This window comes from Cygnus olor, chromosome 1 (genome assembly GCF_009769625.2).
Source record: "Cygnus olor isolate bCygOlo1 chromosome 1, bCygOlo1.pri.v2, whole genome shotgun sequence".
NCBI classification, from domain to species: domain Eukaryota; kingdom Metazoa; phylum Chordata; class Aves; order Anseriformes; family Anatidae; genus Cygnus; species Cygnus olor.
The window spans coordinates 82,990,376-83,008,262 of record NC_049169.1 but is presented as its reverse complement, the minus strand read 5'-3'; the positions used below and the strand labels follow the sequence as shown (position 1 = coordinate 83,008,262).

Below are 17,887 nucleotides of genomic sequence, written 5' to 3'. Positions count from 1 at the left end.
GTTACAAAAAGAATAATAAGTCTGTAAATGCTCTTCAAGAACAATAATGTACTAATAAACATTGACTTTGATAAGGATTAAAATCACCTTTTCCTTAATACAGAGAATCACAAGAAAAAGAATGAAAAAATAAATGATCTCAAAAGGCCTTTACTGATGTTTTAGAGAATGCTTTTCGGTTAAATATAAGATTGCATCCAAATCCTTGGGTGTATCACGATAATCTGAAAACAGTAAATGTTTTATATGAGCATTAATGCCTTAATAAATGTAGTGAGTAGCTTAAAATAAAAAGTGAATTAACTTATCTTCAGCATCTTTCACTTTTGTAACTAGGAGGTAGAGGGCAGATTGGTTGAAAAATAGTTTTTAAACTTTTTTTCATGTGGAAGACAAACTTGCCAGCTTTTCTAAGAGCATCACTACACTTCAGAGCATTTAGTTTAGATCCTGGAATGCAGTGAGGGCTCATAATTCTGTAGTAACAAAGAAAAAACCTTGTTGTAATGGTCTTGGTGGTTGTTTTTTTCCCTCTACCTTCAGCTTCCCTACCACCCTTTGACTGGTAAAGATGAGTGATTTCCTGAGTAGGTAAAAATATTACACAGGGAAGAAAAAAAAAAGACTAAAATTTTAGAAGAAAACTTTTTATCTATAATAACCAATTATAATCTATTTTGGCAATCTCTGCTGTGAGCTGCTTATTTTAATTTTTAATATACAGAGAGGAAGCATGCCTGTCCTGCAGTAAGTTCTGTTCTTTAACTGGGGAGAAAAGCTTCCAGAAACAACAGATGAATGTTTGGTATGCTGATGGGATGTTGGGTGTAAATTCAGCTATTATAGTCTAGGCTGTTTCCCAGCATACTCTGATTATTTAGGAGTGTGATTGTGCAAGAACATAGGGACATGCAGGCAGAAATCTTCTTGATGAGGAAACTGCAAATAAGTAATCACAACAGAAGATCTTGAGGTGAAAAAAGAGGTTGTGTGTGTACTTCTGTTACTCCACTTCTCAATACAAAAGTAAAGCTAAAAGGACTGGAAGAGTAAACTTAGAAGCAAGGTCTATCAGCTGTGTTTTTTTTTTCTTTTCTCCTAGACTGCTTGCTTACATTTCTCTCCAGCTCTTTAAGTATGTACCTTCTAAAAGCATGTTTTTCTGGGCAACTTCCTAAAAGCAGTTTTAGACCTGAAGGATCTCCAGGGATCCATGAACTTGTTCTGAGGGATTTGTAAAAAGTAGTTGCCATAACAGTGGGTTCAATAGGTCAGGTTAAACGTAGATGTAGTATATAACATGATGTTGCGTAGGTACCTGAATGTTTTCAGGGCAAGAACTCAGGCTGGGGGGAAAAGGTTGTTTAGGAGTACATGGTCAGTTAAAATCGGAATGTTAAATTTGACAGGATTGTATCAGCCTTCTTTGTCACTGCCTTTTTCTCTTTTTACCTATCATGTACATGACATATACCTTTTTATGTATATATCATGCATATATATATACATGTTTAAACTGGAGTGAACAATGGAGAATGATAAAGCCCTATAGAAAAAAAGAAAACGCTGAAATTAGGCTATATTTAGAAGAGGAAAATAGCATCATGTGAGGCAGAAAATTGCTATTGATGTGATTTAATTGTTAAATTGCTTAAAAAAGAAAAAAAAAAAGCTAACATGGCAGAAAATAAAGTATGTTTTGTATTCCAAAACTCAGGCATTCAAACTGGTTTGGAACAGAGCTGGAATTTGCAGATCAGGGAACCTGGAAGTCCCTGTGCTAAGCAGATTCTCGTTTTATTGTACACTTCATGGCAACAGCATAGGTACAATCTTGCAACATGCCATTCTCCACAACACAGCTCAGTACTTAAGCTACAGTTATGAAGGATGGTGCCATATGCTAAGGTTACTTGAAATACAGGACATCTTTCAATACCTTGTGTAGGTAGGTCTGTGCAGATAATTCTTCCCAGTTTTTGGTGCAGTGTTCTCTTGCAGCTCATAAATCATATGGCCCACTGTATCAAAGGACTCGCATGATAGGTGCCAAGTCCTATTTTCCCTGTTTATACATGGGAGTACAGGAGAAACAAAGTGTACAAGTCATCTCTTTGGATTAGCAGAGAAAGCTCATCACTGCAAAGCTTGGTAGCAGGAAAAGCTGAAGTTCACAGTTCATTGGAAATTGCTGTGCCAAAATAATGAAGAAAGGCAGTACTGTGCTTTTACTTAAATAGAAATAACCTCTGAATGATATTTCCTTTATTTCTGTAGATCATTAAGGAACTGAAAGATGAAGACTGGAATATGGGAAATATTGTGTATACGTTAACAAACAGACGGTATGAAGAAAAATGTATTGCATATGCAGAGAGCCATGACCAGGTATGGTACCTATTGTTTTTCATATATAAGCAAGTAAAAGGTGAAGTTTAGAGGTTTAGCTGGTTTTTGTTTTTAAAACAAAGGATGAGAAGGACAGAAGGATAAGCAACAATTTCAGAGATGGGCAGGTGTGGTATGCTGCTTGTTTTTTTGTCGTTCTTTTTCATTTTGGTTTGGTTTTGAACTTCCTTTTTAGTAAAGGAATCCTGCCTTGCATGGGTGTGTTATCTTTTCAGTTTTGTTTTTTAACAAATAAATTCTAGCTTCTTCTTCGTCCTGCCTGTCATAGGACATAGGAAGACATATAACTCATGCCTTCTAAAAATCCGCTTTCCATAAGGTAGGCTGAAGCACTGTTTATGGTAAGTGTTAAACAAGATGACAATTTAGCAAATTTGCTCACTGAATCAGTGTTTGAAATGTTTTTATTCCCTTCAAGAAAATGTTTTCTCTCTGAAAGGATTGCAAACCCCAATCCTGTTTTAAGATCTAAATGGAGTATTCTTTATCAGTTTGATTCAAAACACAGCAATTGTAATGGTTCTGTATATGGAAAAACAAAAAAGTAATGATGAGTTTGGATAACGCTCATCTCCCACAATCTTTCAGTGTTGAAAGTGTGTTTTTTGTTTGTTTGTTTGTTTTGTATTTTTTTGTTGTTCTGAGGAATCAGAAAACATGATGGTTGAGAACTTCAAAATTTTAAACTTAAAAATAAATAAGTAAAACAGTTTTCTAATAAACGGCTTAAATAATCTACCTTCCTCTCTTTGCCCTATGTAAGAGATGGACATTTCCAATACCTTTTATAATATAAATCAACAAAAGTGTCTAAAATTACAGCTATATTATATTTTAAAAATAATTTATCAGCTTTCTTTACTGTGCCTATTTGCCTTCCTATCACCGAGATTGTTATACAGTGTTCACGTAAAGCGTGAGAGCAGAGTCCAAGTCCTGGTTAAGAACCTCAGGTATTACTTGGAAATGCATATTTTTCTGATTATATGCTTTTAGTAAAGGTGATCCTTCATCCCAGTGTGACATGTATAACATCACTGTTGCTGTTGTTTTATTTCGTGCTGGATTATATCAATAGTTTTTCATATGACAATATATTTCTGGTTTAGAATCTCATGTTTGGGAAGAAGATAGATATATTTATTTTGATTTAAAAAAAAAAAAAAAAGAGAATTGCAGTCAGACACCAGAATGATGTGTGAGAAGTAGGATAGAGAAATAAAATGGGAGTGTGGATAAAATTCAATGTAAAAATATTCAGTGATGCCCATAAGAGGCTGAAACAATTCCAATTTCTTATATGTAATAATGGGTTATGAATTAGACTACTAACAATCCAAGTACAAGGTCTCATGGTTATAGCAGATGTGTGGAAAATACCAACTCAGTGCTCATAGCAGTCAAAAAAGTAGATAGATTACTTGGAATTGTTATGAAAGGAGCAGACAGCAAAATCAGTATTCCACTGTAGCCTTTCATGGTTTACTTGCATCATGAATATTGGAGGCAGGTTTGGTCTTGTATCTCAGGAGATCCAGCATAACTGGAAGAAATGCTGAGAGAGTTGGTAAGAATAATTAGAAGGTATGGAGTGGCTTTCAAAAGAAGAAAACTAAATAGACTAAGACGCTTCAGGGTAGAAAAGAGATCATTAAAAGTGGAAGGACATCAGTTCATGAAGTCGTGACTGGCATAGAAAATGGGAACAGGGAATGATTACCCCTATTTCCAATGGAAAGATTAGAGGATATTAAAACTAACGGATGCCAGATTCTGAGTGAAGAGTTGTTGTTCCTCCCCTGTCTCTCTGGCATGAAGCAAGCTCTGTAACCCCTTGTCATAGGATGATGTGTTTGTTCAAACTTTGACTTCTAAAGCGTTTGAATTTGTTTCAAAGGAGATTGACTGAAGGCTCCTGAATACAAACATTCTGTTTCACCTGTCTATCTGTGATTGTTAGGGTAACATTTTGGTGAAGTATTGTTAAGAGTTTCATGTGCCTTCATACTCTCTCCTGCCAGTTAGCTACTGGCTGGTTTTGGAGACAGTACACTAAGCCAGATAGCCTGCTGGTCTGATGTCATACACTTCGTGCACTTGTGTCTGTGTGAATACAGAAGTTAAGTAACCCTTTTATTGAAATAGAAGAATAGTCATTAACTATTAAAAAGTAGAGCCAAATGAAAGGCATGCAAATGCAGGTCTGCTTAATACAGAACTTTTTAGCATTGCAGTCTTGCCCCTGTTGCATAATAACTTTTTCTTAAGCTTGAGGGAATTTATTTTTAACTTGAGGGAATTATCTATTTATGTCATTATATTGCTAGTCTGAAAACTCAAGGATGATGGGGCCTTTCAGCTAGAGCTGTTTCCACGTAGACAACTGAGTTATAATGTAGTGAGTTTTCACATTAGAGTATAAAGAGACTTGGGCTGCTGAAACAAAAATTACATATTTGCATGCAAACACTCCAAAATGTTTTCAACTACCTGTATGCTAATATATTAGAATAATCCTAATAATATTAGAATAAACAACAGCATTTGTTTGGTGTTTTTCCATTCTTAAATAACAGCAAACACTAGGAAGTTAGTAATTCAGTTACTGTTTTTTTGATAGAAATACTAGCTTATTTTGCTACCCTCTGTGAACTCAGAAAACCAGTAATATTCTTGATAGCATATAAATGAATGCTTCACACTCTGCATCTGTAAATCAGGAATATTGTTAATAGCTCTTTATTTGTACATCCTAGGAACTTTACTTGAGATGTTTGCTTTCTTAGTTTTTTTTTTTTTCTACAAGAATTCCAAAATGCTAGGTTGCTTGTGGCTTATTGAGTGTACACTAGCATTTTACATTTAATATATGTAGGCGAAAAGGTTCTCCGAAGTGATTGTGCAGTTTGATAGTGAAATATAAGACCATAGCAAGGGTTAGATAGCTAGGAGCTGATTGACTGTATACGTACACTCACAGGATTGCAAAGGAAAAGTGGAAAGTTGGGTCAGGTGTCCAGGCAGGGCTCAGCTCAGGGATGTCTCTGCCTCAACTTGCAGGCTTTTTCTTTTTGACAGGAGATCACATACCACAACCACATGGTTACACATCAAAAAATGCAACACTGCAGTAATTAGCAGCTAGACTCATCATCAGAGGCAGGATGTTCACTTTGTGAATTGGGACTAGATTGCGTACACTGAGTCACGTCCTTGACCCCTTGCCAGTCTTCTGAGTCGTAGAATGGCTCAGATTGGAAGGGACCTTAAAGATAACCTTGTTCTAAAGCTCCCTTTACAATACAGAACACCTGTTTAAAAAAAAAAAAAAAAGTGTTAGAAGCACTTCTAGTACACCACTCAGGGGTTTTCTTCATTTTTTTAAACTATTATAGGCACTTGTTGGTGATAAGACACTGGCATTTCGATTGATGGATGCAGAGATGTACACAAACATGAGTGTGCTCTCGCCTCTTACTCCAGTTATTGATCGTGGAATACAGCTTCATAAAATGATTCGTCTCATTACTCATGCACTTGGAGGAGACAGCTATCTGAACTTCATGGGTAAGTAATCTTAAGAGCACGTCTTTCATTTTCTCATCTACAGAAAGCTTGGCAGTGAAATAAAAAGATATGACACCATCTTATAGTCATGCTATTTATTTTTGAGCATAAATATTTTTGTAAAGATTTAGTACAAACAGTAATACGCATTGTTTTTCTGTCTGTAAGATGTACTGTAAGACAAGAAAATAAAATTAATGTGGTTCCTAATTGTAACAGAAATAAGGTTTAGAAGTGTGGTAAGCTCTAGTTCAGAAGTTACTCTGATTTATAACTTAAGGTGGTATTTTAATCGTAGTTCTGCAGGTCTGTCAGATGGTAAGCCTCATCTTATAGAGCTAGCTTGTCTTTCATCTGTTCTTCTCTTCCTAAGCTTTTTAGGGTAACAGTCAAATAACTAAGGATAGCTCTGTGCTTATTTCAATTACTCATTATCAAATAATTAGTGAAGGGAAGTAATCCGGAATCAGTTGATTTATATTTCACTGCTTCCAAGTGAAGAGCAGAAGCTTAATGAGGTGCAGGCAAGGACAAATCTTACAGACAGGAAGCACATCCTGCTATGGAAGAAGGGAAGTAGTAAAAGCTAGATATACTTTTTGTTCATAACAAACAAATAAAAGTAACTGTTGCATTGCTTCCTAAGCACTATTGCTACAAAAGCTTCAGTAGTTGCTCTCATTTGATCAGCAAGCTGCAGTTCCATGTGGTAGTCTTAAAAATTGAATGTTGTTCTTCTTTTTACATGCAATGCTGAAGCAATTTAAGCTTGATGCCGTCTTCCAGCTTCTTATTCCTTTATTTCTTTGTGAAATACTCCTTACTTTACAGAATTGTAATTTTTTTACTGTGATGTCGTGTGGCAAGTTTTGTATGGCAGTTCTGTTAGTCACGTAAAGGGAAAAAAGGCTGAAAGCATGCTGAAAACAATTATCTTGGACGATTTTCACACAGTGAAACACTTGAAAATTACATACTTTTTAGCTTAGTAATGCCTTCAGTTTTTGTTCTTAAATGTTTTATTACTAAGTTTGAGGAGCATTGGATGTATTCTGCTTGCTTTCCTTAGTATATTTACAGTATACTATAATAAATATATATTAAAATATATTCTAACTAAAAAAAAAAAAAAAAAAGGTGCTGGCATTTGATTTAAACATGTCTGTACTGATATGTGTTCTCTTTCTTATTATTAGGACACGCAAACTTACATACCATGGCTGTAATTTTGGGGTTTTCTTTTATTAAAGAATTAAAGTAACTTTAATATAGTACAGGAAAAAAAAATCATTGTGTGGTATACTAGTGAAGCTATTGGTTCCAATAAAGTGTAGGAAATTTTCTCAAGAATGAAGAGTGAATGAAATAAATATTTGAGGTGTGTAGTCGGGCACCAAAATGTACAAGCTATGATGTGTGCTGTTCCGTTCAAATTAGTGCTAGTACAGTAGTTGAGGAAGCAGGTGTTTAGAAAATATGCCTACTAAACTGCAGATGTCTCTGGCCCAGATTGACTTCATAAGGTTAGAAAAATGATCGGTAATTCAATGTGGCATGTTAAATTCAGTGTGTCAATGCAGGTTGATTGAGCAATTAATATTGTGTATCCTTGAGTACTGCAAATGTTTCAGTAAATACGTTATCATTTGCTATATGTAAAAGGTGGAAAAAATTGTAATGAATGGTGGAGTAGAAAACATACGTTCAAAATGCTTACAGTCTGGTGTACTTAAAATGCTAGTTAAGCAAATACAGTGACAAATGAGTTCTCTAACTTTCAGTTTTGAGAGAAAGCCAAGAGTTGGGAAGAGAAGCCTCAAGTGAGGTAGGAGGAAGGGGGCAGGGGGTGTCTCTTTCCAGAACACCTGGAGAAGGTAGTCTGGGTGTCTCTGTGCTTCCCTGGGTCTTTCAATAAGTGTATTGTGTTTTCTTCTGAAAACTAAGATGACAAAGCAACATGCTGCCTTGTCAATGCTTTGCTTACCTTAAGGAAGAGGAAACACCTTCTAAAAATAAATAATAATGTATCAGAGGTACACATGGAATTGGAATACTGTGCTCTCAAAGATATGCTTGAATTTCTCTTTGAAGATCTAGAATAATATTTGACTACCCCAGTGTTGGAGTATCACTTATATTCTGCATGTGAAAGATTGTTACTGAGAAGTTTTGCACCCACTGACCACTGCTTATGACTTTCTCCTGATGCTATTAACACAGGATAATTTTATGTCCTTATTACAGACATCTATAAGAAACCATTGGAAAAGTCCTGGAAGTACTTATCCTTATTTTCCATGTTTCTGGACATTAAATTTTCACTGACAGCCCAGTATAGGCAAGCAGTGACATATGAAAACTTAAGTGTGAACAGTAAAACTTTGTCATGCCCGTAGATTACTTTTCTAGTAATACAGATCATTGGTATATTCTTTTCTACTGTCTGTTTCAGTTTTCTGTGCATCTTTTGCAAGTAATCTCTGGGGTTTCGTTTGCCCATCTGGAATGGAAGACTTAACCTAGAAAGGAAAAACTTAATACGCTTCACTGAAAATGAGCATGACAATGATTAACATTCCGCTTTAGGGAATGAACACTCAGGAAGGACAGTTTGTTTAATAATAATAGTATTGTTTTATAGTAATTGTTTTGATACTTGTGCTGTATCTAAATCCTTTGATTTCAAAGCACGTAGGGAGTAGCAATCATACTGCAGTTGCAGTTTGTTCTGCCCAATTCCTGTTGTAGATGTAGATTTTAGTACTGAGACTGGCCAGTGCTGGTCAGAAAATGGTACGGGATTTTAGGAAATCACAAAAGTTACTAATTCTTTTTGTGCTATACTTCAGTAAGGCCACAGTTTCCTCCTCCACTGGCAAGCTTCCATGAAGGTGTTAACGTAAATAATACACATCTGATTGTCTGAGATTTAATGACATTTTAAGAAAAAGTCCAAAGCATTCACAGTATGTGCCTGTATTAGTAGAAGTCACTTTTCTACTGGCAATATTGGTAAAACCTCTGTTCATAGACAAGTATTTTTGTTTGTAATTGTAATGATACTGAAATACAACATACATATAATATTAATGTAGTTCAAAACTACAAGAAAAACTTGGAAAAATATTTGAAGTCAAAGATATTTGCCTACTCTAATGTGAGCATTCAAAACCAAAATAAATACCCTACATCTGACTAAAATATTTTCTTTATTGTCAATTCAACTACTACAAAAGAACAAAAAGTCTTAAGATTTAACTATTTCCTAAATTGCTAAACAAGGACTAATAGAAGTTATAAGACTTCTAGAATACTTCAGGGATTTTCTGATCACACCTTGTGAATAAATTAACCACTGTTGTCATACACTGGACAATATTTAACTTCAACATTAAAAACTCTCATATTTCCCATAAATAATAGCTGCACTGTTCTGTTTATATATTGCTTCATTTTCCATCCTGTCCTTGAAGAAAAGCTATAGGCAACTGTAGTAGTTCATTTCCTTGAAATTTTCTTTCCTATTCTCTTACTCATTGTCTGTACCCTGCAATTATGGAAAACCCTGCAGGATGTTGAAGAGCTGTGCCAGTTTTTCAGTGAGCTTGTTTTCATTTTCTCTCCTTATCTTGTGGTTCATCTGTGTCTACCTAAATTTAGACAAGGAATGGTAACTGCTTTATTGCCTAGAATAGACGTAAGATCTAGCCCAAGGGGCCTTAAATAGCATTGTAGATCCTTGGGATCCTTTATAGCACAAATATTTACTGTTTTATGCCACTAAAATCTTGCTTTTCAGTTTGCAAACAATCATTTTCTTGCTTCCTTCTTCATTTTAAATAGGCTTAAACTCAAATCTATTGATTTAAATTGAGATTAATCCCAACATGAATCTCTAGTACTGTTTTCCATGGCTTTTCTATAGTAAAACAACTGTTAATTAGGGCTCCAGAGACCAAGTCTTTTTCTCCCTGCAAAACAACATTTTTTTTCATCTAGAAGCAAGAAAATGATTTTCAGTAACTACAGAAATTTGCAGTCATGATCGTTGAATGATGGTGTTACTGTTTGGGATGACATTTATCTCTGTTTCGCTAATATCAAATCAATCTGAAAAGCTTCCTTTTCTTCCCACTCATCAGTTCACTTACACAGTAGTTTATTTACTTTATATTTAGAGGTTTTTTTATATATTTTTTTTAATGCTCTAAATAGTTTCTTCTCTAATGTTTTGGTATGAGACATTGTTCTCTCTTTGGCCTTTAAAAAAATGCTATGCATCAACTATTCCTCCAAATGAGTATTTTGCAGAAAGAAACTTAGATTTTTGTAAACTAAGGAATTTGATAATAAAAGCATTTATTAGGCAAAAAAACATGTTAACCAAGAAAAGAAATAGTGCGAAAGCTATATCAGTTGCACCAATTTCAGTCCAGGAGATATGCATACAATTTGCTTTAAGAATGTTAAGTTAAAGTTTGAAATAAAAAGAACAGAACATAACCTACAATATAAATGGGGATGTTATTTAAGGCAAAATGTATCTTTTCTTGATTCAAAACCTAAAATACTACTTTTCTTGCAAACTACTGTGGTTAAAAAGAAATTGTATTCAGAACAAGGATATTCATTTTAAACCAAAGGGGTTATTTTCTTTTTCTTAGAGATGTTGCAAACAAATGACTCTGAATTTTATTTTTTCTGTTTACTTTCTTACAATTATTTCTGTTGTGCCTTGGTTTCAGTGATCATTGTGACTTTTTTGATCATAAGTTAGAAAATGGCCTTGCAAGAGCAAATACTTGTTAAACTAGCTCCATATAGTCAACTCCTGTTAATAAACAGTATTAAAATGCTCAGCTAGTAAAGAATGGGCATTAGGATAGGGAGTTTGAAGTCATCCTTCTTAATATGTTTAGCTGGCATACCTGGCAAATGTGCTTTCTGTGTTGCCAGTTCTACCAGCTGTTTTAATTTCATGGCAGTCTGACAGAAACAATTAAAATCATAGAATCATCTAAGTTGGAAAAGACCCTTAAGATCAAGCAAGGTGCAAAATAAGGGTGTAATCTGAGGTTTTATCTACAGCTTGGCATAGACTTCTTGTCTACCTACAGTGTTGTTCCACAGTACACTGTATGCCCCCACTCAAAACTTAGGGAGTGGAAGTGGAGAATCCAGTTTTTTAGAATAGGCTTCCTTAATTGCTTTGTGTCTCTTCTGGAAGGTCTTCTAGATGTACAGATTGTTAATTTATTTGTTCATTTACAGTTCAGTGAAATAAGCTTCATTTCTACACACGCTCAAAATGTATTAGAGATTAGTACAAAAGCAATTAAAGAGGAAGACTGTCTCATAATGTAACACAAACACATACGCACATGTCCATTTTTCCTTGTGGCCCATCTTCTCTTCGCAAAGTGTGTCCAAATACTAGAAATTGGTTGTGGTAATTGATTCCATTCCCTACTTGAGAGGGTAGGGAAGAAAGCTCCATACCTGTGCATATCTCTTTTAAATATGTAAATAAAATGGCTTCTTGTATACATGTGATGGTTAGTTATTGTCTACACTATGGTTTCTCAAGTTAGGAGCCTTGAAAAATAAGCCTTCATAGTCAGCAACATCCTCAGTACTCAGGAGTTAACAGCTGCTCCGACATTTTTCATGGATTGAAATCTGGGTGTGTTTTTTCCAGGGCGGGAGAGAGTCCTCTGAATTGAGGACTCTCAATGTCTTGTGTGACTTCTCTGTTTTTTCTTTCAGAGCAATGCTGATGTTTCGAGCAATGCTGATGTTTCCTTAGTTTGCGTGCAACTCTTGGATCTTCATAGCATCAGATATTCAAGTATTATGAGTGGAGTGGATATGTAGTAAATCAAACCATTCTATTTGGGTTATAAGGTTGGATTTTTTTTGAACGATGAGTAGTTTTCCATTTTTTTTCTTTCTCTGCTGTTATGGAGACTTGATTTTTTTTTTTAAACCTAAGTTATTTTGGGGAATTATAGATTTTCTTGTATTATGCTTAGTGCCGCCATTTAATCACAGTAATACTGGTATTGTGACCTCTGCTAATGTCTCAAGCTTTGTTCTTAAGACTCCATCTGTTGCCTTGCATCTTGTGTAGTTTGTACAGCTCACAGTTCAGGCTTGTAACATCTCTGTCACCATGTATGAGTGTATATAACCAGGTCTACTGATACAATGGGTTATGTCATGTGAAATCTTCTATATCCCTTTGTACAAAAGTCTTCGTTAGTGCTTTATTGTTTTGAAGAATGATCACAATAATAAGCTCTGTATACTACAACTTGACATGTTCAGCAGTGATTTTCAGAGGAATTTCTCTAGTTAAGCATGCAAAATTATAATTTACAGAAATCACGACAAAGTCATAATGTTATGGAAAGCATTTTCTACATCTGGATTTCTGACTCTGCAGGACATAGCTGTTCCTTTGTCCTTTCATAATTGTTTTTTCCTCCTTTTGTAGCTATGAAGTTCAGGAAAATTTCAGTAAATGATAATTAGACTAAATATAGATGGCATTGATTTGTTTTACTTTGCAGTCTTTTATGAAAGAAATTAAATACTCAATAGTTAAATATAAATTTAGTGGTTACAATTTTCTCACTAAATAGTGTTTTAAATTTTCATTTTCTTCACCTTGAATCGAAATGAATTGAAAATCAATAGGCCTACCTCACTTTCAGACTCCTTTGCCTTTTTTATAGAATGTAACCACTGTAGTAAAATAACTCTTAAAAATGTCTCAAACTTATAGGGAGTTGTGCATGTTAATGCACATAAGTATACATGAAAAACTGTTAATTAGACTTCAGATGTAACATCTATAGATGTTATAATTTTGTGGAGGATAAAATATTGCCTGTTAGTATTGAAGTGTGGTAATTCTTTGTAACTCTAATATATTGAAAATTGATTTTGTGTGTGTATATGCAAGCAAATATTTGCTTGATGATTCATTGTGTAAGCAATTAAGTGTATTCTTCTCAGCCTTTCTGTGCTGTAATTAACTTGGATCCAAGCAAAACACTTTGAATGTTGTCAGTTTATGTATTCTTGAAGTGCTTTAAAATGTATTGTAATTATTACAAAAACTTAGATTCATTCTATGAACTTCTGTTAACAATTAGGGCTTTTGAGAGAGCCTCAATGTAAGGTACGTAAAAATGCCTTTGTTTTTTCTCTGAAAAGGCTTTATGAACAGAATCATCACACAATCTAGCTTGTTCCCTCTTCTGAGTAGAGAGCACTCTTGGGGTTATGTATGTGTTTTTTTATGTTCTTGTAAAGGTTAAGTCCATCACTGCTTGTGTTCAGAATGATAGATTGATTATACTTATTATAGATAACCCATCAACTTCTGACACTCTTGGTTCTTGATCTGAAGACACTGTACCAAAACCAAATGGAAAAAAAATATGTATATTTTCAGACTTTCACGTAACTAAGCTGATCTGTATGTAACTTTGGAATCCACCATCAAGGTCCCAGTTGAATCAAAAATGAATGTTTATCTTTCTGAGAGAGTAGACTTGCTTTTTTTCCTCAGTGTTACCTTCTTCAACAAATTAATGTCATAACGCATAGTTTTCTAATAGGCTTTAGCTTCTTTGTCACAAAGCATAGGAGTTATGTTTATTTTCTAGTTTCTTTCCAGATGTCTATAGAAACAGTCTACCTGATAAAAAAAACACAATGGAGCTGCTAAATCTGTCTAAGACCATCACTGGAAGAATTTTGTGTAAGAGCAGGGAAAAAGGGTAAGAGTGCCCGACCCAAATAGTGGCAAAGAGATTGTTTATGAACTATTTATGTCATCGGTAAGGATGACCATTCATTAAAGAATACGTGTTGTGAATTGTCTTGTACAATTCTCTCCTTATGAAAGGAACTGGATCTGCTAAAGAAGGTATTGAGCTGTTCTCATATTAAAGATTCTTTTCTCTCCCTACTGCTCACTGTACTTCATACAATTTTTTTGCTGATAATTTGTAACCACTCATGTTTTGTTTTACTTTTGTTTTTAAGTTATTTCTGAAACTCCAAACACACTTACTACAAACAGGGGTGTTTTACTTCTATATTTTGCTGTCTAACTGTACTCAGTCTGGAAAGGACTCGGGAACTGCATGGTTTAGAGAAATTAATTCTACCAAAAAGCAAGGAAATTTTTTCCCAATTATACTTTGTAGGCTGGCTTTTAAAGAGAGACAGGTGACATAAAATGCATTTTCCTTTACATCCCAATCAAATAATTTAGCGATATGAAACCATAGTGAGCTAGTATAACAGCACGCATAAGAATCTGTTAATCAGCAACTCTGCACTTGGGGATGCATTGTTCTTTCTCAGACTGGTGTAGGGCAATGCATAGCCAAATAAAATTAAACCACACGTGTTACCCAGAAAGGAATTGTTATTTTGAGACATGACTGAGCAGATGACATTTTGTATTAGTAAAGTCTGAGTACTAGTAGATCCTTAGGCATACATTCCAATTTGGATTTTAATGGGTGGGGTTGTGGTAATTTGAAATGAGTTCATCTCAGTAGCATCACTAATTCATTAGATCAATGTAGTTTAAGGTGGAATAACACCTTTGGTGGTGACGCAGGAATAAAATGCCATGTCTTTGAGTTCAAGAACTTGTTTTCACAAGCCCTATTAGCTTGAGATCTGCTCATTGTCTTAATTTTCTGAGGCCATCAATCTGACGCTTACTCAGAAATTTACTAGAATATGAATTTAAACAGCATTGTAGTTGAATTTGCATTGATCGTCAAGAGGCAAGGTATTTTCTATGCAAATTTTAATAAGATGTAGTAAATTATGTGGTGGAAAGCATATTGAAACATCCCGTATAAATTTTGACCTGTCTCTCATATGTCTTTTGAGATCCTCAGTTTAAAATTTAAAACTGTGCAGGCATTAAGTGTCACTAAAATTTATTATTGCAAGCATAGACTTCATACTTTGATTTGGAGTACATTCCTGTTGTAATTTATTATAACCCTGTTGAAGTTTACAAAAAGAGAATTTGAAAGCACTGTAATCCGTCGGTGTCCTTTCATATGTCAAGAGACTTAATGAAAAATGCTTTAATATAGCAGTAGTCATGGAGAGGCAGCTATCTGTTGGTGTTGGAAGGAGGAACGTGCAAGGTAGAAGGCAAGCCAGGAAAATGTAGGGATGGAAGGAAGTACACAATCAGCTTGGTACTGTACTGGAGCTGCAAGGCTCTGTTAACCCAGGACAGTTGCTTTATCTTTCCTGCTATTAAAAATGCATTTTTGTACATAATTCAGGGCAAATGATTTCCATGGGCTCTAGAAATTATGAAAATACAGTGATAATTAGTTATTTTGGTTTAGCTTCAGAGTTAAGTGTGTTATGAGGCTGTCTTGTGTATGAATATAGATCTGCTTTTAGTAAACATCTCAAGAAAGGAGATGAGGAATTTATAGTGGAGTAAATTAGAAAGGGATCTTAGGAAGAAAGAAAAATGGGTTTTGGATAAGCAGAAAAAAAGAAATTGCTACATTTTTGGCAAATACAATACATAGCTTTTGAGCTGGAATATCTTGTTGAATATAAAAGACTGCATTCTATATATCTTAAGTAAAAGTAACTGCCAAGCTGGAAGACAAAGGTCTGACAGACCAGGTCAGACAGGCAAGTTATTCCAATTGGATAGCTTCTTAACTAGCATTTTTTTTAGGGATCGTTGAAAAGTAGTCTTGTAAACCATTCCTGACTTCAGAGTCCATGACTATGAAAAATCTCCCTTATGCTTATCAATTTTTTCATTGGACTGTTAATACCAAATACTGCAGGATGGCATGGATCACCTTGATAGCTGTATTATAGGTCAACTCTTAGGGCAGCCTAAGCTCACAAGCTTTGTCTTCACAGTGAAGACATGGCCTTATTTCAAAATGTTATTGTGGAAAAAAGGAAATCTGAAGGAAGAAAATAGATCCGTTAATGTATAGTGTTGAGTCATCAGTATCCCTTTCATTTAAATTATACTCATTAAATTTGAAAAGTAAAAACCTTGGGATTGTGACATGTGATTCTTACTAACTGATATGTACCCTGAAGTAAAAATACACCCCCCATCTCTCTGCTCCCCCACTGTAGACTTCTACACAGGTGTCCTTTGTGCATGTGCTCTCTGTAGGAGTCAGGGAATATGTGTATCTGACCTCTTAAAAACAAACAAGAGCTCAGCCTGAATCAAATGTTTCGTTTTATTTGGTTGGTTATTTATTTTAGTTCATAATGGCTGTCACAGTCTTAGAAAGTGACGAATTTTACATAATATTACTTGTAGGAAAAGTGCAGAAATCTGAACATGGATGACTTCTGTAAGTCAGGAATATTTCTTTCATCTATGCTGGCATAGTGAGAGTGCTGGATTTTTACAGATACCAAAACAAACAAACAAAATGCTGTATAAATGCATATTCCATTTTCAGTAGGTTTCCATTCATATTATTGTGCTTTTTTCCTGTGTTCTATTTTGCTGTACTTAGGCATCTTTGCAGACCTCTTTTCAATTTGTGAAGAGATAAATCTTTAAAAATCCTTTATTTTTTCAATATATTTTAAAATGTTTTCTTTCATAATATTTCTTTTTTTATTATTTTAGAGAAAGAAAAGTATAACCTAGCAAGCACTACTGAAAAGCTTATATATATATATATATATATATCAGTTGTATGTTTGAAACACTAGTTTATCCTGTTTCTGAATTTGCTTTATCCTGATGGCCTTCCTTATATGAACTCTTATCTTAATACGTGTCATACTTGCAAACATCTCAGTACTAAAAATTCGTTCTGAAGAAGTAAAGGTGATCTAGAAGAAAATGATGGAGGTGCTATTTGGCATAACTTTTATTCCTGCCTGCAGGTGCTTTTGTGAGGAGAAATTGGAAGATTAGCCAGTCCAATCACTTCAACTGAAGTGTGTATTTTTGTTCTAAGTTCCATTTTCTTTCTGGCTTTATCATGAAGATTATTTCGTTTTGTCTGATTTAATCCGAAGTTTTAGAAACTATTGCTTCAAGCTGTGCTTATGCCTTCTTGTCACATTTTAATATGACTATTCAAACCCCGTAAGTTGATAAACATACTGGAATATTGACATATTAATTTCAGTAGATGTGAAAAAACTGGCTTTATTTGTGCAGACTTCTCTAGTATGTGAACTTTGTTCTTACAGTTCCCCCCTACCCGCCCCCCCCCCCCCCCAAAAAAAAAAAAAAAAAGCTCCAGTGTTGTTACAGTGCTGGCTGTGAGTAGTCTTAGAAATTTAGTAAGCTATTAGTTGATGTGTTGTCTTCCTGCTTACAGGAAAGAAGGGCATCTCAATTAAAAAATGATGAAGCAGGGAGTCTCTTATGAAATATGAAGGACATTTTAAATTGAGCTTAACTTTGATATAGTTGAAGTTTTTCAGATAAAATGTAAAATTCCATTTTCTGTATTTACACTTTGCATTTATATTTGTAGGCCAACAGGACAGTGTTTTGTCATTTTTCATTTCCTCCGTTATAGTGGTGTTTGGTTTGTACACTGCACACAGCAATACATGACTAAACCTATTGCTTTGTCCCTGAAACCTTACATACAGGAAGAGAAGAAGGCATAGAAATAAAACTGCTCTTTATTATATCTGCTTTACTATGTCTTTTTGGTAAGCTTCTTGATTCTTGGTGTTTTCTGTTATATGAAGACACTGAAAATACTGAAACAGGCACTTTTGAACTAGACATAAAACAGCATGTTGTGTGTCTGACGGTCTTATGTTCTACTCCTTCAGTGCCTAACTGTACATATGGAAGTGTTTGTGCTAGAAGTATTTCTCCAGGATGGAA

The 17,887-nt window shown here is 34.7% G+C and overlaps 1 protein-coding gene across 2 annotated transcripts in view; it reads left to right on the top strand.

The window, feature by feature from the left end:
• GBE1 (1,4-alpha-glucan branching enzyme 1) overlaps positions 1-17,887 on the top strand; it is a 170,015-nt gene that overhangs the window by 102,476 nt on the left and 49,652 nt on the right. For both annotated transcript variants that reach the window (XM_040566525.1, XM_040566518.1), the window contains exons 11-12: positions 2,278-2,388; positions 5,805-5,976. In XM_040566525.1, coding sequence (XP_040422459.1) covers positions 2,278-2,388; positions 5,805-5,976 — 283 coding nt within the window. The remainder of the gene's footprint in view (positions 1-2,277; positions 2,389-5,804; positions 5,977-17,887) is intronic.